The 17,843-nt window shown below is 42.4% G+C and overlaps 1 protein-coding gene across 14 annotated transcripts in view; it reads left to right on the top strand.

Moving 5' to 3' along the window:
- Nucleotides 1-17,843, top strand: part of DLG2 (discs large MAGUK scaffold protein 2) — a 1,555,116-nt gene that overhangs the window by 119,606 nt on the left and 1,417,667 nt on the right. Inside the window, exon 1 of one of the 14 annotated variants that reach the window (XM_014578093.3) lies at nucleotides 10,916-11,065. The exons of the other annotated variants lie outside the window; for them this stretch is intronic. Within the exon in view, the coding sequence (XP_014433579.2) occupies nucleotides 11,038-11,065 (28 nt within the window). The 5' untranslated portion in view covers nucleotides 10,916-11,037. Of the gene's footprint in view, nucleotides 1-10,915; nucleotides 11,066-17,843 lie in introns of those variants that run through there. 14 annotated transcript variants of the gene reach the window in all.

Below are 17,843 nucleotides of genomic sequence, written 5' to 3' on the forward strand. Positions count from 1 at the left end.
GCAGAAAAGCCTCCTCTTTCGGCGGGGCCTTTATCCCTCATAGAACAAGGCATACAGGGCTCTCCGAAAGAGTGGATTTACTCTTTTGCAAATAAATAAATAAATAAATAAAAATGGAAGTGCAAACACATTCCTGTTTCCTGATTGGATAACTAATACAGTGTATGTTGCATTTTGTAAATTTTATAACTGAACATATACTTTTAAATGTTTTGTGAGCTTCAGATTCTCTCTCTCTTTTTTTTTTGCACAAAGTTAGATGAAACAATCACCAAAATATTGTAAAAATGATAAATTCACTTGAGAATTTGAATGAATAGCCATGGAGAATTCTTTCCTCTATTTGCACAGCTCCAGTAATTTGATAAAACGTAATTCAAACAGGCAGTAATACAAAGATTACTCCAGCCCTTTGAGGGGGGAAGGAAAATATATTTCTCCTCTTATTTCTGTTAAGTCCTCTTTTTGGATAGAATCTTGAAAAGCTTCAGAAATGGGGAAAAAAGGAATGCATGTTATAATAATAGCTTTGTACACTTAAGGCACATCTATATTATATGGAAGATTGATGCTGCCATGGTCAATCTTCTGGGGTGCAATTTAGTAGGTGTAGTATAGATTGAACTCAAAGGGCTCTCGCATCGGTGTTGGTACTCCTACTCCTCACAAGGAGCAAAGAAAGCTGACAGGAGTGTTTGCTCCCATTGACCTCCCACTGTGTGGAGGGGGATTTAAAATACATCAGCTCCAGCTATGTATCTTACTTTAACCTTCCCATGAAGTGTAGACCAGACCTCTGTGACTACAACAAAGGTGAATTTTGTTCATGAAAAGTGAAGTGGGTGCTGATGAGTCACAGAAGCCCATAGCTTGGTATCCAACCCAGGTAAAGGAATGGTGTGGTCTGAGTGTGTCTGATAATTCCCAGGAGCAGTGTCCCCTGTGGAGCAATGAATTAATGAGTTTTGTTTTTACACCACATGTGGACTTCAGTTTTAGAGCAGTTTGGAAAAGTCACCTACTAACTGGGCCAGGCCATGGTCCTGATGCACAGTCTGAGCACTGGGGAGGGATAGTAAACAATGCAGATGTTATCATACGTGAGCAGATGGAAAGCCAAAAAGTTCAGGTCTGACTTTTCAGATTCTTTAAATTATAACTCAGTGTTCAGCAATTAAAAGTGCCCTACTTCATTATAGCCATAGTCTACTGTGCTCTCTAATGCTCCTATAGTAGCAAATAGGTTCCTCTGGCTCAATCCTGGATACTGACTTTCAGTCACCCCTTTACTGAGCCTTTTCCCTCATGAGGTAGTGCCTGGTTTTGCATCCACTCTAAACCTATCATAACTCCTCCACCCCAGCCCACCATCTCCATAAACAGCACTAAAATGGCAATAATAATAGGTCAGGTGCACAAATGGACAAAAAAGGACCCAGCTCTGTTGACACCTCCATCAGTGCAGGCAGACCTTGACACTAGCCTCTTAGTCTCCTTTTCTCATAAGACTATCTAGTCTAGTACCATTGCGCTAGGTCCTTTTGTGATTTAGACGTAGAAGCATACTTGTATGTGATTCCTGTGTGGAGACAGTCTCTAAAACTAAGACTGTTTTTTCTTTGAGGAATCCATGGTATCATGATGTCAAGAAGTTTGGTCCAGGACACAAAGGCTATGTCTATACTGCAAGGCTTTTCCACAAGAGGAAATGCAAATGGAGCACTCATTTGCATATGTCGCGCTGGCATTTGCATTTCCTCTTCAGATCCCTTTTGCACAAGAGGTTTTTGTGCAAAAAAGAGCGGTGTAGATGGCTCCTTTTTGCGCAAAAACCCTCTTTTGTGCAAGAGTCATTCTTCCTCATTTTTTCAGGAAGAATGGCTCTTGTACAAAAGGGTTTTTTTTGCGCAAAAAGGAGCCGTTTACACAGGTCTTTTTTGCGCAAAAGGGATCCAAAGAGGAAATGCAAATGTGAGCGTGACATATGCAAATGAGTGCTCCATTTGCATTTCCTCTTGCAGAAAAGCCTTGAAGTAAAGACGTAGACAAAGAGTTTTGCACTGTTCAAGAAATGACAATGGGCATAAGATTACATATAATGAACAGAACGCTATAACTTAGCAAAGTATCACCTAGTTGGTCAGCTCATGTTCTCAGAGACATATATACAACTCTACCTGACTTAAATTACATTGTTGAGGCAGTAAAATAATAGCACAATTGATTAAGACCCAAATTACAGTGAATGTTGCTGTAGGGTCATGATGCTAACGCCCTTATTTTGTGCATGCTGTAATGTGTCTTTCATTTTAATGAATTCAGCATTTGGAAATAGAAATTCTGCAAACTGGAGGTCAGGAACCTTTGAATTCTTGATCAGCACTTTTTTGCCCACTCTGCCAATGCTGCTGGAGGCAATTAACATGAAGAAGGATGTTAATTGAATGTTGACTGAAGATGAAGAGTGTGGTTGTCAGGGGTGGGGGGAATGTGATCACACACTAATGCCTTATTAATTGGATGCCAGCATTTTTAAGTTCACTGCAGCTCCATATATATTGTCGCTGCTTGCATTTGCTGCAATGTTAATCAAGCTTGTGTAAATTAAAACACTATTAATCCAAGCAGGTACTGTGCAAAACTGCAGCTTGAGTCACAGGCTGTGTTCTCAGATATACTTGGCTCAGCATTCCCATTGGCAATTGAACATTTCTTTGTAACAAGATGCTGATTTAATCAAATATATTAAATCCCAAACTCCAGCTTTTATTGGCATTAATGAGTGAGGAGGCTTCCCTCCATTTTATATAGACTACTCAAAGCTGCTTTCCTTACAGTCCATATTATGTCCCATGGTTTTGTTTAAAAGGCTTAATTTAATCATCCTAAGAAAAAAGCATTTAGAACTGGAATCAAAAATAGCTGGGTGTCTGGAAAATGAATACAGTTCATTCAGGCTGGATGCATTTGAATATTTATAGCATTTGATGCATGTTCATTGGGCTCAGTATGTGGATACCTGGGTGGAATTTAATAGCCTCTGTATTCAGAAAGTCAGACTAAATGATATTGTGGTCCCAGACCCACCAATGGGGGGCTGGGCAAAGAGGGCAATTGTCCCAGGGCCCGGTCATACAAAGGAGCTCAGAGCTGTTCAAGAAATGACAATGGGCATAAGATTACATATAATGAACTGTGACTATGGTGGTGGCTGGCACCCCGGACACCTTTGAACTGCCATGGGAGTGCCAGAATGCCACTGCACACAGCTTTGAGGGCTGCGGGAGGGCCAGCACTATGGTCTGGGTGCTGCTAAGAGCTGACTGCTCTCAGCCCCACTCCTTCTGCCCTCAGTCCGTCCCTTCTTTGGGTGTACAACTGGCCCCCCCTCAACTTGCTCCAGGCCCCTCTGTGTGGTCCCATATAACCTTAAACTCTACAGATATGTCTACACTACACACAATTTGAGGCAGTGTAAAGAGTATGGGTTGCTAAATGCCATAGTGAAAAGCAAGCTATATTTATGCTGTAGTGTGTAGGTAAACCTGCCAGTAGAAAGCTCTGGTGGTGATGGTGATGGGGAATGGCAGGGAAAGGCTCTGCCAGCAGGACACTGCTAGAAATAACGGTGTAGCTAAAAGAGACACTGTCCAAATAAAGAGCCATGTAGGGACAGCCAGCCAACACCAAATTGCTCCCCAGGCAAGGAGCATCTTTGGCTCCCTAGCTTAGTTTGTCAAACTTTTGAATACCCTATTTTTACTGCATTTGCATCCCATTTCACAACTTTGATGCATGATTTATCCCTATCTTATAAGTTGATAAATTTGCACTCTATAATCTGTAAAGCTTTATTTATTCATGCTACATATAAGCAAATAAAATTTTAGTTTCCTCTGAGCTTATAGAAAGTTTTTTATTTTTAATAATTGGATGTACTAATGTCAAGAAATTCAATTATGCACCAACAGTATTAAATAATGCTACAATCAGGTCACTTTTCTCACCTTTGCCCTCATGAGCTGAAGCACTAGCTTGTGGCATTTTCAGCAACAAAATAAAAAGCGATGTCGGTCTCTTGTTGGCCATCATCAATCAAAGATATTCTTTAATGAGCCTGTGACCAGCAATGTGAACAGAATCCTCAAAGCTATCTACATGTTAGGAAAAGTGTCTTTCAGCTCAGCATCATGAATGAATTGGAGAACTTGGAGGGAGAGTGGTTCCCGTGTTGCAAAATGTGAGAAATGTTATCTAATTTGACATAGAGGTCTTTATCATCAAAGTCTGAACATTCCCCATATGTCAGAATCTGGTGAAGATCTTTACAATTTTTCAAGAGAATTTTCCAGTCTGCCAGCAGCTTACTAAGGTCACATAAAAACCATAGATCTTAGGTCTTTCCAAACCTTTCTTTGATGGACATTTGAGCAGTGCCAACGAGTGAGCAAAAAACTCCCTCGTGATTTTTTCTTTTGAGCTTCTCATTGCCTCATCTCTACCCTTGTACCCAAACTCTCTTCTCTGAGGAATACAAGTTTCTTTGAAGACAGGCACAATTCCTAAGTTTTTCACCATTTCTTTAGTAGCAGAGCTGGCATGTTCAAATCTGTTGCCTCTAAATGCCACAACAAAATCAAGGCAGCTTCTCATCGAACTAGTAGTGGCTGTGATGTCTGTCGATTGAGTTTATAATGCCTTGCTTACAACATTCACTTGGAACAGGATCTCATACCAAACCATAGCTGAGAACAGAAATTTGAAAGTCAGTGATTTGTTTTCCAGGCTTTGTGCCTTATGTCAGTTTTTAGCCGTGGCTTTACTCAAATGCACCAGTTCCAACAAGATGTTATAAATCTCAGTCACTCGGTACCTCACTGGCCTTATACCATCAATGTGGCTCTCCCAGCAAGTGTCAATTAGCAGCTTCATGGTCAGACTTATAACATTGTTTGTGAGGATCTTCCTCCTGATAACTGATGCTGAAAACAAGACATATATCCTTAGCAATACTCTGAAGAGAGATACTGAAACTTAGGATGATGATGTCATATCTGACACATCCAGGTTGATGGAATGGCAGCAACAAGGTACAATGAAAGCTCTTGGATTCAGCGCAAGAATCCTTGCCTGCATGCCACTGTTTCTTTTCTTCATGTTCATGCCATGGCAGTCCTGAAGTTTTATTTTATTCTCATTCAAAATACTCAAAAACAGGTTGTTAGACCTTTTTCAGTAGAGTTGCATACAAAGCAGAAATAAATAAAGTGTTCTTTTACTTGGATAGAGCTATCCTTGTTGTCAATCAAATCAAATGATATCTTTCCACTTTGATTAATGTCAGGAGAGTAGTCCATTATTACAGTGTAGTACTTTGCTTTGCCACACTTCATCAATATGTTAACAAGCACCTTCCTTGCCATAGTCAGTCAATTTGTTTGAATAGTTTTGCTGCAGTAATTGTCCTTAGCTTCTTTACGAACTGCTCAAGACAGTTGCTTATGCATGACATCATTACTTTTTCCAAGGAACACTGCCAAACTGAGGACATTATCACTATATTCAGTGAACAACTTACCTGACAACTCCTGGAAAGTCAAATTATTCTTTCTAACATAGAGAGTAATTGAGATCAGATGCTCAAGAGTGTCCTCCATTGCTGGGTTTTTACATTAATAATGCACTGGTTTTCTCCATCTATGCCTTTATTCAACTTGAGCCTGGACTTGTCCTCCATCCATTTGGAGTAGGCTATAAAATAGCCAAGTGACTTTTTATGTTGCTTCAGAGTATCAACCAAGTTATGTCAGTAATTGTATTCAGAAAGTGCAAGCAACGGTTTGGCATTCCTATCAAATATTTTGCAACAAAACCAGAACTCTTGATCAGTTCATTTTGAGAAAATTAGCAAATGCTGATTCAGTTTCTCACGTCTAAACTACATGGCTCCATCAACGGAGCCATGTAGATTTGTTTGTTCGGCAAAGGGAAATGAAGCCGCGATTTAAAAAATTGCGGCTTCATTTAAATTTAAATGGCTGCCAAGCAGAGCCAACAAACAGCTAATCAGCTGTTTGTCGGCTCAGCGCGCTAGTCTGGACGCTCCCCTGCTGACATGAAAGCCCTTTATCGACCTCCCCGGTAAACTTCATCCTTCGAGGCATAACGGGGAGGTCGATAAAGGGCTTTCAGGTCGGCGCGGGAGTGTCCAGACTAGTGTGCTGAGCCGACAAACAGCTGATTAGCTGTTTGTCGGCTCAGCGTGGCAGCCATTTAAATTTAAATGAAGCCGCGATTATTTAAATCGCGGCTTCATTTCCCTTTGCTGATCAGCCTAATCTACATGGCTCCATCAATGGAGCCATGTAGCTTAGACACTCCCTTATTGAGCACTCTTTCACAGTGTGACTTTGAGAAGTGTTACTTCTGCCTATTTACAGGAAATGTCATATCCTCAATTTTGCTTGACATGTTCAAATTTGTGTGATCAATATTGGCAAAATTTAGGCTCACCAGCCATAGAGCAGGATCTGATGTATCAATTTGTGGTGTGCAGTTTTTCTCACAGTTGGTTCTGTCATGATGCAAGTATGATTCTTCTTTATCTTTTTTCTTCTTTCCATATAAACCAGATTTTTCCTTGTCATTATTCTCCTCTTTCATGTGAGTCACATAATTCTTTATCATCCCTCTCCTTAACATGATCAGTAAAGTTGAATGATACTCCATCATTTTCCACACATTTCCATTCCTTATCTTCAAGTAAATCTGCTAATTCATTAGTAATAACAACCCCATCATTTACACATAGCTCCTCAATTTCTTCTGCATTGGGACAATTGCTCCTGCTGAAAGTCTGGTCTGTGTTGTTCTGTTTCAGATATTTCCCCATCACATTTGCCTCTTGCTGCAAATTAGATTATCATTAAACTTTTCATTTCCTATACTGAGTTCCCAAAGGTTACTTCAGGGACATCTTTATTTACTGTGGGAAAAGAGACAGTATTAGGAAGAGCAAAAGTCTCTGTTTTGCAGTTTTAGAAAGTCATTAAACATTATAGCTACGTCTACACTGGCCCCTTCTTCGGAAGGGGCATGCTAATTTTGAACTTGGGAATAGGGAAATCCGCAGGGGATTTAAATATCCCCCGCGGGATTTAAATAAACATAGCCGCTGCTTTTTTTCCGGCTTGGGGAAAAGTCGGAAAAAAGCGTCTAGACTGGTGCGATCCTCCGGAATAAAGCCCTTTTCCGGAGGCTCTCTTATTCCTACTTTGAGTTTTCCAAAAAAACTACACTTATGTCCACACCGCTATTTCATTCTTTCAACAGAAAGTTGAAAAAATGGAAGGGGTTTTCCAACAGCAGTAAACCTCTTTCAATGAGGAAGAAGCTTTTTTCCTAAAGAGCTCTTTTGGAAAAAGGTGTGTGTGGACGGGAAAGAGGGATTTTTTTCCCCAAAGAAGAGGCCTCCAGGAAATAACACAGGTGATTACTTTGGATGGAGTGTCCACCAGAGGTTCCCTGTCTCCTGGATCCTCTTAAAGCTGCAGGCACCCTGGACAAGCCTTGTGGCAGGAAGCTGGCCCAGAGAGCTGCACCTGACCGCGTGGCTCTCCCTGCCACCCAGAATCGGAGCTATGGCCAAGCCACAAGCCCCCCGAGACACCCCTGGCCCTCGCAGAAAGCAGCACCAAGGCTCCCAGAACCCAGCCACGGATAGCAAGCAGCGTGCACCCTCCTGGTCTAGAGCGGAGATGCTGTCCCTGCTTGAGCTATGGGAGGAGGAAGAGACCCTACAGGATCTGCAGTCCCAGCGCCAAAATGCGAAAATCTATGGATGCATGGCTGAGGTCCTGGTGTAGTGGGGACCCCCCCCCCCCCCGGACCTTAGAACAAGTCCGGAGTAAAGTCAAGGAGCTCCACCAGGGCTATGCCAGGGCCAGGGAGCACAGCTCATGCTCCAGGGCAGGACCCCACTCCTGCCCCCATTACCAGGAGCTGCACCAGATCCTGGGGGGTGGGGAAGCCCTTCCCCCACCTGTGGCGGTAGACTCCGGCCTTGAGATGCACATCATTGCCTGCCCAGAGGTCGTGGAGGAGGAGAAGGAGGGATAGCAGGGGCAGCAGGAGGAGGACATGGCCAGCACCGTGACGCTGAGCCTGGAGCTGGTATCCTGGGCCAGGACATGTTGCAGACATCCTCTGATGGTGGGGAGGGATCATCAGGTGAGTGTTCTCAGTTTTCCACACACACAGGATGGAGGAGGCAGGCGCAGAGGGGATGGGGTGCGATCATCGCTTGGCCTTCTTGTCCTGGACGTCGTGCTGCAGTCCAGGAAGCATGTGCAGCACCAGTTTGCGCCATGTGGCCTTAAGAGGCAGCCCCTGAGCAACCCCGGGATCTTGCTCACAGGCTCAGGGGAGGCCACCCACACGTCTGGTCCTGGTGGGAGACGCCCTCCCACCACCAGCCACTGCTGGAAGCAGACTGGGCACAAGGGCGCATGCATGACTCCATACAGACCGAGGAGTGCAGCACATAGCACATGGGCATGCCCGCAGACAGCGCTGCCAGGCACAAGTGTGTGTGCGGGCCCCATGGAGGGCCAGGCTGCTCCAGGCCCCTTTCCCACCCATGGGATCACACTGTGGCTGGACATTTCCCTTGCCTGCTTGTCCCAATTGTTTAAAATTGAGGACAACTTTTAATCACAACCCTAATATGAGGAGTAAAAACTTGTGCAGAATTGCATTGAATGTGTGATGTAGACATCAATTGGTCAGAGGTGCAGCTAATATGATATTCAGTATTATTAAATTCATTTCCAACCCTGTATGCTGCCTGACTTTAACAATAGTAATAGAGAGGTAACCGTGTTAGTCTGATATAGCTAAAACAAAAGGAAAAACATTCTAAATAAACCTTTATTTTATGTTGTATACAAAAGGCAATAGCTAAAATGCTAACATGCTAGAAAGAATAGTTGTTAAATAGCTATTACAGCATACTTTCTGTTCTGGAGTGCTAGGGACTTTCATTAAGAAATTATGTTATTTTGTACATTTATTTTTTATTTCCAGCAAAAGGCTTGAGACACTGATAATCTGATGAACTCAGACTACTTAGGCATCTCATCTCCTCCCCAGCTGTTGCTTGTGCACCTGTTCTCACTGCTGGCCTGTCCTCTTTCTCAGCCCACAATAAAATAGTTTATTATTCTCCTCACACACACACTTTGATGACTCTACAGTTGCTCCACTGCATGTGACACAGCTAGAATGTTGTCATCATTGGGGTGGGTCACTTACATTTACTCTATTTATTCTCCCTGCAAACATTTGACTAATAATCCTGGTCAAATAGGTTCAGCCTAAGCATGAATCCCTCCAGACTAAGAGCTTGAGATACTTATCCACCTGCAGAGCTTCTACACAGGAAAAATTATTCTCTTGCTTTTCTGGGTGGTATCATCTGTTTTCCAATCCTCCATTTTTCAGATGAACTTATGTGTCTTGGGGAGCATTGTATTGTACACAGCATGCAGAGGAATCCATTCATCCTCACAATGTTTTGGATTTCTTACCAACTACACTCTTTTGCCCCCTTATGTTGTTCAGTGAAATAAATCATTTGGATGCTAGTCATGAGTGAGCTTGGAACAAAGGTCCCTGCTAGAATGATCACCATCCTTGCTGTCATTGAAACTTTTAGGGATTCCTCATGTTTTCCAGTCTTTTTACATAAAAGGGTTATGTTTTTAAATATTCAGAAGCTCAGTGGAAATATTTCCCTGAGGAATCAGATTCTCCCCCCCCCCCATTTCCTTAGTCTGCCCTTTTGAAATGGAGGTTGGGTAGCAAACAGTCTGTGATACAAATGTGAAAAATTATGACAATGGTGTTTTGGAAAATTATACAGAAACAGAGAAAATGTTAGTTTTCAGATGTGCAAATTGTAAAGCTAATAAAAAGTGAGGCATTTTCAAAAACACCTAAGAATTCAAAGCACAAGACCTAGAGAAAGTCAATAAGACTTCTGCTTTCAAATCATTTGGGTACTCTTAAAAATACCCTCTCACCCTCTTAATGGTCTTGACTCAAGGAGTCCACTGGATCAAAATTAATCCCAGGTGTAATTCCATTGACTGTTAAGGAGCTGCACTGGAGAGGAATTTGTCACATTAACATCCAGTAAATATGAATAATTGTGGAAGGTCAGGTATTGAGGAGGATTGTGAAATTTTATTTGTCAGTGTCTTTCTTTGTTACAGCAGAAGCCAGCTTTGCAAGTACTTTGTAGACAGCATACTACAAAGGTATACCTAACGGAATAGGGCCACTTGTGTGAGTAAACCAAACACGATTTAGCTCTGTGTGATGCCTGCTGTATGCCTTGAGCTACCAGAGAGACTGATATAGAAACGTTTGTAATTTCATGTTGGTTTGCATGACCTAATTTAATTGGTTGCTTTTAAGTGACATCAAAATGGCTTCAACATCAATTCTTTTCCTTCCAGGGGATATATTCAAGACCTAGGGAGAATACTTTAAGTATTAACCATCCCATCCTCTCAACAAATAACACATAGGCTATGGATCTGGTTTTGATATTGCTTACCCTGGGGGTAAACCAGGAGTAGTTCCACTGAAATCAAAAGATTTACACCAATTTTAAAATGGGCTGGTTAGATCGGAATCAAGCACTGGATATAGACCTATTCATTAAAATATCTCCAGTGATCCTTTTAGTTGTAGAATATTAAAGAAGTGCATTTTTGACACTGTAGATATATATTTTATTGGAATTTTGGTTTTGCATGTTTGAATCAATGCTAACATGTTTTCAACAGGATCTGGTTGAGTCCACAAACTGAATTAGAAGTCAGCTGTCATGAAGGAGTGTTTTGCAATGTAAAAGGTTACTGGGTGTGATGATGTGCACAAGAGGCAGCCTTAGGGATTAGAGTAGCTGGGAACAAAGGCATTAGTATTTAGCCGTCTGGTTAACTTCAGCTCAGTCTTCTAAACATTTCCATGGAAACCAGAGAAGTTTTGGTTCACTGTAAGTGTCTTAATTTACTTTCTGTTTGTGTTGAATGTTGAAAACAAAAAGGAGACAAAACTAACCCTTTAAAAATGTATGTAATCTGATTTCAATAAGTTGTATTAAAAAAACATGACACCGTTTGTGCTCTCATTTCTCCTTTCTGCAGTTATAAATGAAATGTTCATCTGCAAGGACATGATCAGGTTAAGGAAAACAATAGAGGAGAAGTTAGGGGGTTTCAAACTTTTATTTTGAGTATATCATCAGTAACTGTGTGTACATGAGTTTTGTTTGTTCATATGCAATATGAAACTTGACTGACTGGAACATGTTTACATCTGGTAGACCATTTTTATATAAGTAATGTGTAAGTTTTGCTAGGTCTGATAAGCACTTGTGTAGCAAGAGATATTAATGTGTTTCCAGATGAAAATATTATCAATGTGGTTTATTTTGGGCTGGCATTTAAAAAGTTTCATCTTTAAAGGAATAACTGTGAATAGGATTTTCTGAGATATGTTTACTTTTATCTATTTCAGAATAGTTGGGAAACAGTTGGGAGTGATCTTAAAAAACTTAGGGGAAAGATCTCCAGGAAGTGAACCAGCAGCCAGTGAAACTATAACCCAATTAATACCATCTGAGAATCTGACTTCAAGTACTTAGTGACCATTAAATGCATGTATACAGGATAGACTTAGGTATCTGATTTAGTAGTGTTTTTCAGCTCTAAGATTCATGTGGTTCTTACTCCCGATAATGCAAAACAGCGAGTGACAACCTTAAACAGTTATTCAGTGAGCGGTGGCATGAATACCAGTCATGGGGGAATTAGAGAAAGAAGGTGGGTGAGGTTATATATTTTATTGGACCAAATTCTCTTGGTGAGAGAGACAAACTTTTGAGCTTACACAGAGCTACTCTTCATGAGGTGCCTAAATACCGTTGAGGATCTGAAATATAGTTTGCTGTTAGAGGATATAGCTGTCAGATATTAAACTGATGCTACACCTACAGTTTTTACCTGAGAAAAGAAATAGTAAAGAATCTCAGCTTGAATATAAATCATGATTGCTCTAAATTATTAGAACTTACTGCCACAGGTGGCTGTGTGCAGATTCATTTCATACCTCCCTGGAATAGAATGCGCACAGCTGACTGCAAGCAGCTGTGTGTGTGTATGTGTTTGTGTGCTTGTGAGCTTTGTCAGACACTACAGCTGTGTCAATGGCTTTATTTCAACAGCAGAACCAAGTAAAAGAGATTTAAAAACAACTTGGTCAGAATACTTCCCTATTAAGTGCAATCTTTTTGGTTTTTAATAATATAAATACATTGAAGATATGTGCAAATTATTTTTAAGGAAAAGCTGCACCAGATCTGATTCTGCAAGCATGTGTGTTTAAAACAGTGTTGGCCGCTCTCATTGCTTTTATCATAAATTTACTGATATTTACTGTTTTTGTTAAAGCCCAGCTGTTGGAGCCAAGTGTCTGCATGAAATGTTGAACTTGCATTAAAATAAAGATTCTAGCCCTCGGAGTTGCAGAAAATATAAATTTACTACTCTCTTATTAATAATATTTATGTGTTTGCAGGATTGGTGCCTATGATCTTGAAGGGATGCAAAAAAAAGAGAGAGATTTATAGTGTCAAACTTCAAAACTACTAAATGTTGATGTGTGGCTACTTACTATTTGTTTCCTATTTACAGCATTTTTTTTAACTTTTGCAAACTGGGATCCTAAACTGACAATCCCTACTCACATCAGTGCAGTTGGGTTTGGACCGTATGGTTTCTACCACCAGATGAGCATGGGTGGCTCCCTTGAAAGAAGATGGAAACTCAACCCTGCCATTCCATGTGTACCCGAGGGCAAAATCTGCCACTTAATGAGCATATACTACAAAATGCTGAGGAATAGGAGTCTTCATACTGTTTACTGACCTGCGGATCTGGCCTGGAGACCATTATATTTTATATCAGGTTACTGGTTAAAAAAAGGGTCTGACCTTATTGACTTCTACAGAAGCTGCTTGGTGCTTAGGACTGAGGAACAATTATTTAGGCAACTTGTTTAAAATTTAGAACCCCAACTTTAGGCATGCAGAGGCAGATCTTCAGCTGGTGCAGACTGGCATAGCTCTGTTGACATCAGTGGAACTATTCTGATGTGTAATCTTTGAACATCTGGACGGACCCCATTTTGAAAACTGTGTAACAGGACAATATTGTCCTTTTATGTATATATTTTGGTTTCTTCTGATGCTAACATACCTATATGTTAATACTTGATGTAGTGTCCTCTCAGTTACCTGATTTAATGCCGGTCTCCTTACAGCAGGAGTGGGGAACCTCAGGCCTGGGGGCCAGATGGGGCCCCCGAGGCTCAGGGCTCCCCCCCCTCCAGCATTGGGGAGCCCATCCTGGCACTCCAGACCCTTGACACTCCTCCCGGAGCTGGAACACTCAAAATGTATTAGCCAGGGCTCCCCCAGGCTCTTGTGTATGAGGGGAATATATGGAGTGTGTCAGGGAGATGTCAGTGAGGATTTGTTTGAGGGTTTTTTTTCTTTTCACTTGTGTGGCCCCTGACTGATTTTTCTGTGGGTCAGTGGCCCCAAACTCAAAAAAGGTTCCCCACCCCTGCCTTGCAGGTTTTAATGGATTCATCAGGGTTCATTTGGATCTCTTTTCTAGCTCAGCAGAGTGCAACTTCCTTATGCTCTTCTTAGAGTGGGACACATTTATTTGGTAGTGCCTCCATCCTCCTCTCACTTCTTCCTGGAAGGATTACGAAGGTAGCTTGGAACTCTGACCACAGGATAACCCTGAGTTACTTGCCAGATAGTTAGAAACTTCCAAGAGATAACAAAACATGCAATATAGTCAATAGAATAATTGACTAAACAGGAAATAAATATGACATAAGAAGATAAACCAATATTTTTCAAGCGAGACATCCCTATAGGTGTTCCACAACATGTGAGGTTCCCTCCCTTCAGTTCCTTCTTACCATCCTGGGCTTGAGATGGAGCTCAGCAGTGCTCTTCACTCATTGTCATTAATGTTGTAGATAGTTCTCGTTTTCTTTCCACATTTGCTACACATTTGATCCAAGTTCTGTTCCCCCCTCCCAAAACCCCTTTTCCTTCCCAAAGTATTTTTTCTGCTGTTGTTGTTTGGACTTCTAAGTTTCAATTAACTATGCTGGGGTCACAAGTGGCAGATGCACTACAGAATACTGTCAACAATCTTCCGTAACCGGGGATATCCTCGGATTGATCTTTTTGTCACAAACACCAACAAAAAGTGCCCCCTATTTTGCTCCAGAGTTGGCATAGAAAAAGGATCCCTGGGAGATGCTTTGATATTCAGATAGAGCCCCCATCTATTGTACACCTCCCCCCATGCTCCTTCTCAACAAAATACACAAATAAGGATGGACAGAGCAAAGGGCATTCACTTAGCTTCTTCTTGGCCCAGATAGACATTGCTCCCTTCCTCAACAGGATGGCCGTACTTCCCCCAATCACACTTCCTGCCCAAGGTATTTTCTTCCTTTCATATAAATCAGACCATTCACCTTCCCTTCATGTTTCACCAAGCCTCATGCCAACCAATTTGAAGCAAAAATCCACATGCTTGATACCTGCAGGGCAATATCCTTTTATATACATAGAACAAGGCCCTTCAGAGCTTCATCAAAGGTGTTTGTTTTTCTAGCGGAACTAGCTGTTTGTTTTACTGGCTCTTGCCCCATCTTCTGCCCTGTTACACAGCTAACCCCCTGTCTCCTCCTCAGTCCACCACTGATCCTCCCACCAGCCTCACAGCCCCAACTCCTTGCAGCAGCAGCCGCCCACCAGCCCCATGGCCCCACAGCCCCAACTCCTGGCAGCAGTAGCTGCCTGCCAGTCCCAAGGCCCCAACTCCCCACGGCTGCTGCCATCCGCCAGCCTTGTGGTCCCAATTGCAGGTGGCAGCAGCTGCCCGCCACATGGCCTTGGCTCTGGTTGTAGCTGCCTCCAAACATGGCTTTGGTCCTGGCGGCAGCCAAAGCAGCCACCTCCTGCCACAGTCACAGCCACAGCCCCCTCCCTGCCCCCACCCACCACACAGCTCCAGCTATGGGAGCAGCCATGCCACTCACCTTCCAGGTCTAGGAAGGTGAATGGTGCTGCGAGGCTCTACAAAAGAGGTGAGCAGGCTCAGAATTTTTTGTGTGCAGGTGTGCACCTTAGAGGGAACACCGGTCACCTGCTGTGCATCATCCACAGGGACATCTCTCTCTTGAAGAGGAGGTTATTCATCTTCAGCAGTAACTGGCGTTCTTCAAAATGAGTGTCCTCATGGGTGCTCCACTACTCTCCCTTCTTCCCTTCTACTTTGGAAATCTTCTACAGGCTGGGTCTCGAGTAGAGAAGGAATTGAGGGAGGGGCTCACACGTGTGTAGTCATGGCGAGTGGCACGTGTGCTGTACCTGCAACGCACATGTGCCCCCCCTAAAGCACTGCTGTGAAAACTCCAGTCTATGGTACTGGGACACACCAACACCTGCTGTGGAGCACCCACATGGATGCTCATCTCAAATAATGTCAGTTACTATTAAAGGGGAGTAACCTCCTCCCCCCAAGGTCTCTTCCCACACTGATAATACCAATGAATTTCCCCAAAAGTCCAATCCCATGACCTGATATGGCAGGAATAAAATATAGTGTCCTATTAGCATGTGTAATCCGTGGAGGTTTTTGATGACCTGGGAAACTGTCTGTTGTAGCAGCAATAAACGATTTGGTTCAGTAGAGCCAAAAGTCTATTAAGTCCCACCACAGGTTTAACTGAGAGTAGTAATAAAATTCCCAAAATGTTACTACTTCCCCTATGGCTCCTGGCTTGAAGACATAGTTCAAGGAACAATTCCCTTACTATCCAACTTAAAGATTGTGCACTCACTGCTCAAGAAATGATCCTCAGGTTTAGAGTTGAATCCAGCCCGTTCAGCCTTTGAAGAGGGGCTGACAGTCTCCATTGACAGGGATCCATTTCATACAGAAATCAGGTTGGTTCTGTTCCCAAGATGACCCACTCAGTATAAAGGGTTTCAGGAATGCATGTGTACAATAATGATCTTAAAAATCCTAGTTTTAATCTCTGATCATTGAGCTCAGATATAGTCACAACATATAGACAGCCCTAACCAGCAGGAAGAGAAGTACTTGCTCCATAGTAAGTGTCTTATCAGGGGATCTGAACATAGGTCCTGCAAGTAGGAGTGACAGGGATAGGGTTGCCAATCCTTTTACTTTTGCTGGGAATTGCCCAGACATGTTCCCAAATGGCTTCTATCCTATCACAGTGTTCTCAGGGGTTTCATTTCACTGAGAACCTTCCATATTACCCAGGCCAGCTCTACTTTCTTGGGCTTTTTCTTCTCAGTCATTTGAACTATATTCCCCCTTTCTTAGCCAGAGCTTCTATAGTAAGGAGATGCCCTGGTGGCCACCCAGGCATATCTGCTATGTCTCCCTCCAGCCAGCAGGGTGCTTACCACTCGAAATAGTGTGTCTCATCTCTCCCTCATGGTTGACAATAAGACTGAGTCTGCTCTTGTTCTACTGCCTCCCAGGGACACAATGCCTCTCCCTGAGTTACTAGTGCAAAGACATCCAGAAACCATGGTAGACTCCATTGTCTCATGCTGACTGATACCAAATTCTAATGTAACTCACTAAACCCTAATTTCGACATGTAAATAAAGTCTACCAGAGAGTAGAATATAATGTGATAAAACCTCAGTTAGGCAACAAACACAGCATATATATAGCGGGAGATTTTCAGAAGCACAAACAGAAATTAAGTGCTGAACTCATAGACTCATAGACTTTAAGGTCACTAGGGACCATTTTGATCATCTAGTCTAACTCCCTGCACAATGCAGGCCATAGAATCTCACCCACCCACTGCTAGAATAATCCTCTCACCTATATCTCAGATATTGAAGTCCTTGAAACGATGGTTCAAAGACCCCAGGATGCAGAGAATCCTCCCACAAGTGACCTGTGCCCCGTGCTACAGAGGAAGGCGAAAAACCTCCCGGGTCTCTGCCAATCTACCCTGGAGGAAAATTCCTTCACAACCCCAAATATGGTGATCAGCTGAACCCTGAGTATGTGGGCAAGACTCGCCAACCAGACACCCAGAAAAAAGTTCTCTATAGCAACTACTATCTTCCCACCATTGGCCTATTTACCACTGATAGTGAAAGGTCAATTAATTGCCAAGATCATGTTACCTCATCAAACCATCCCCTTCATAAGCCCATCTAGCTTTATCTTGAATCCAGATAGGTCTTTTGCCCCCACTACTTCCCTTGGAAGGCTGTTCCAGAACTTCACTCCTCTGATGGTTAGAAACCTTCACCTAATTTCTAGTCTAAACTTCCTAATAGCCAGCTTATATCCATTTGATCTTGTGTCCACATTGATATTGAGCTTAAATAATTCCTCTCCCTCCCTGGTATTTATCCCTCTAATATATTTAAAGAGAGCAATCATATCTCCCCTCAGCCTTCTTTTGGTTAAGGTAAACAAGCCAAGTTCCTTGAGTCTCCTTTCATAAGACAGGTTTTCCATTCCTTGGATCATCCTAGTAGCCCTTTTTTGTACCTGTTTCAGTTTGAATTCATCCTTAAACATGAGAGACCGCTAATGAAATTTCGGTTCCTCATTGCCATTTGGCTCCTTGACATTGCTGTGGTGTTGTAAAGGGGCCACAGTGGGAAAATAACC

The sequence above is a fragment of the Pelodiscus sinensis genome, chromosome 1 (genome assembly GCF_049634645.1).
Source record: "Pelodiscus sinensis isolate JC-2024 chromosome 1, ASM4963464v1, whole genome shotgun sequence".
NCBI lineage: Eukaryota > Metazoa > Chordata > Testudines > Trionychidae > Pelodiscus > Pelodiscus sinensis.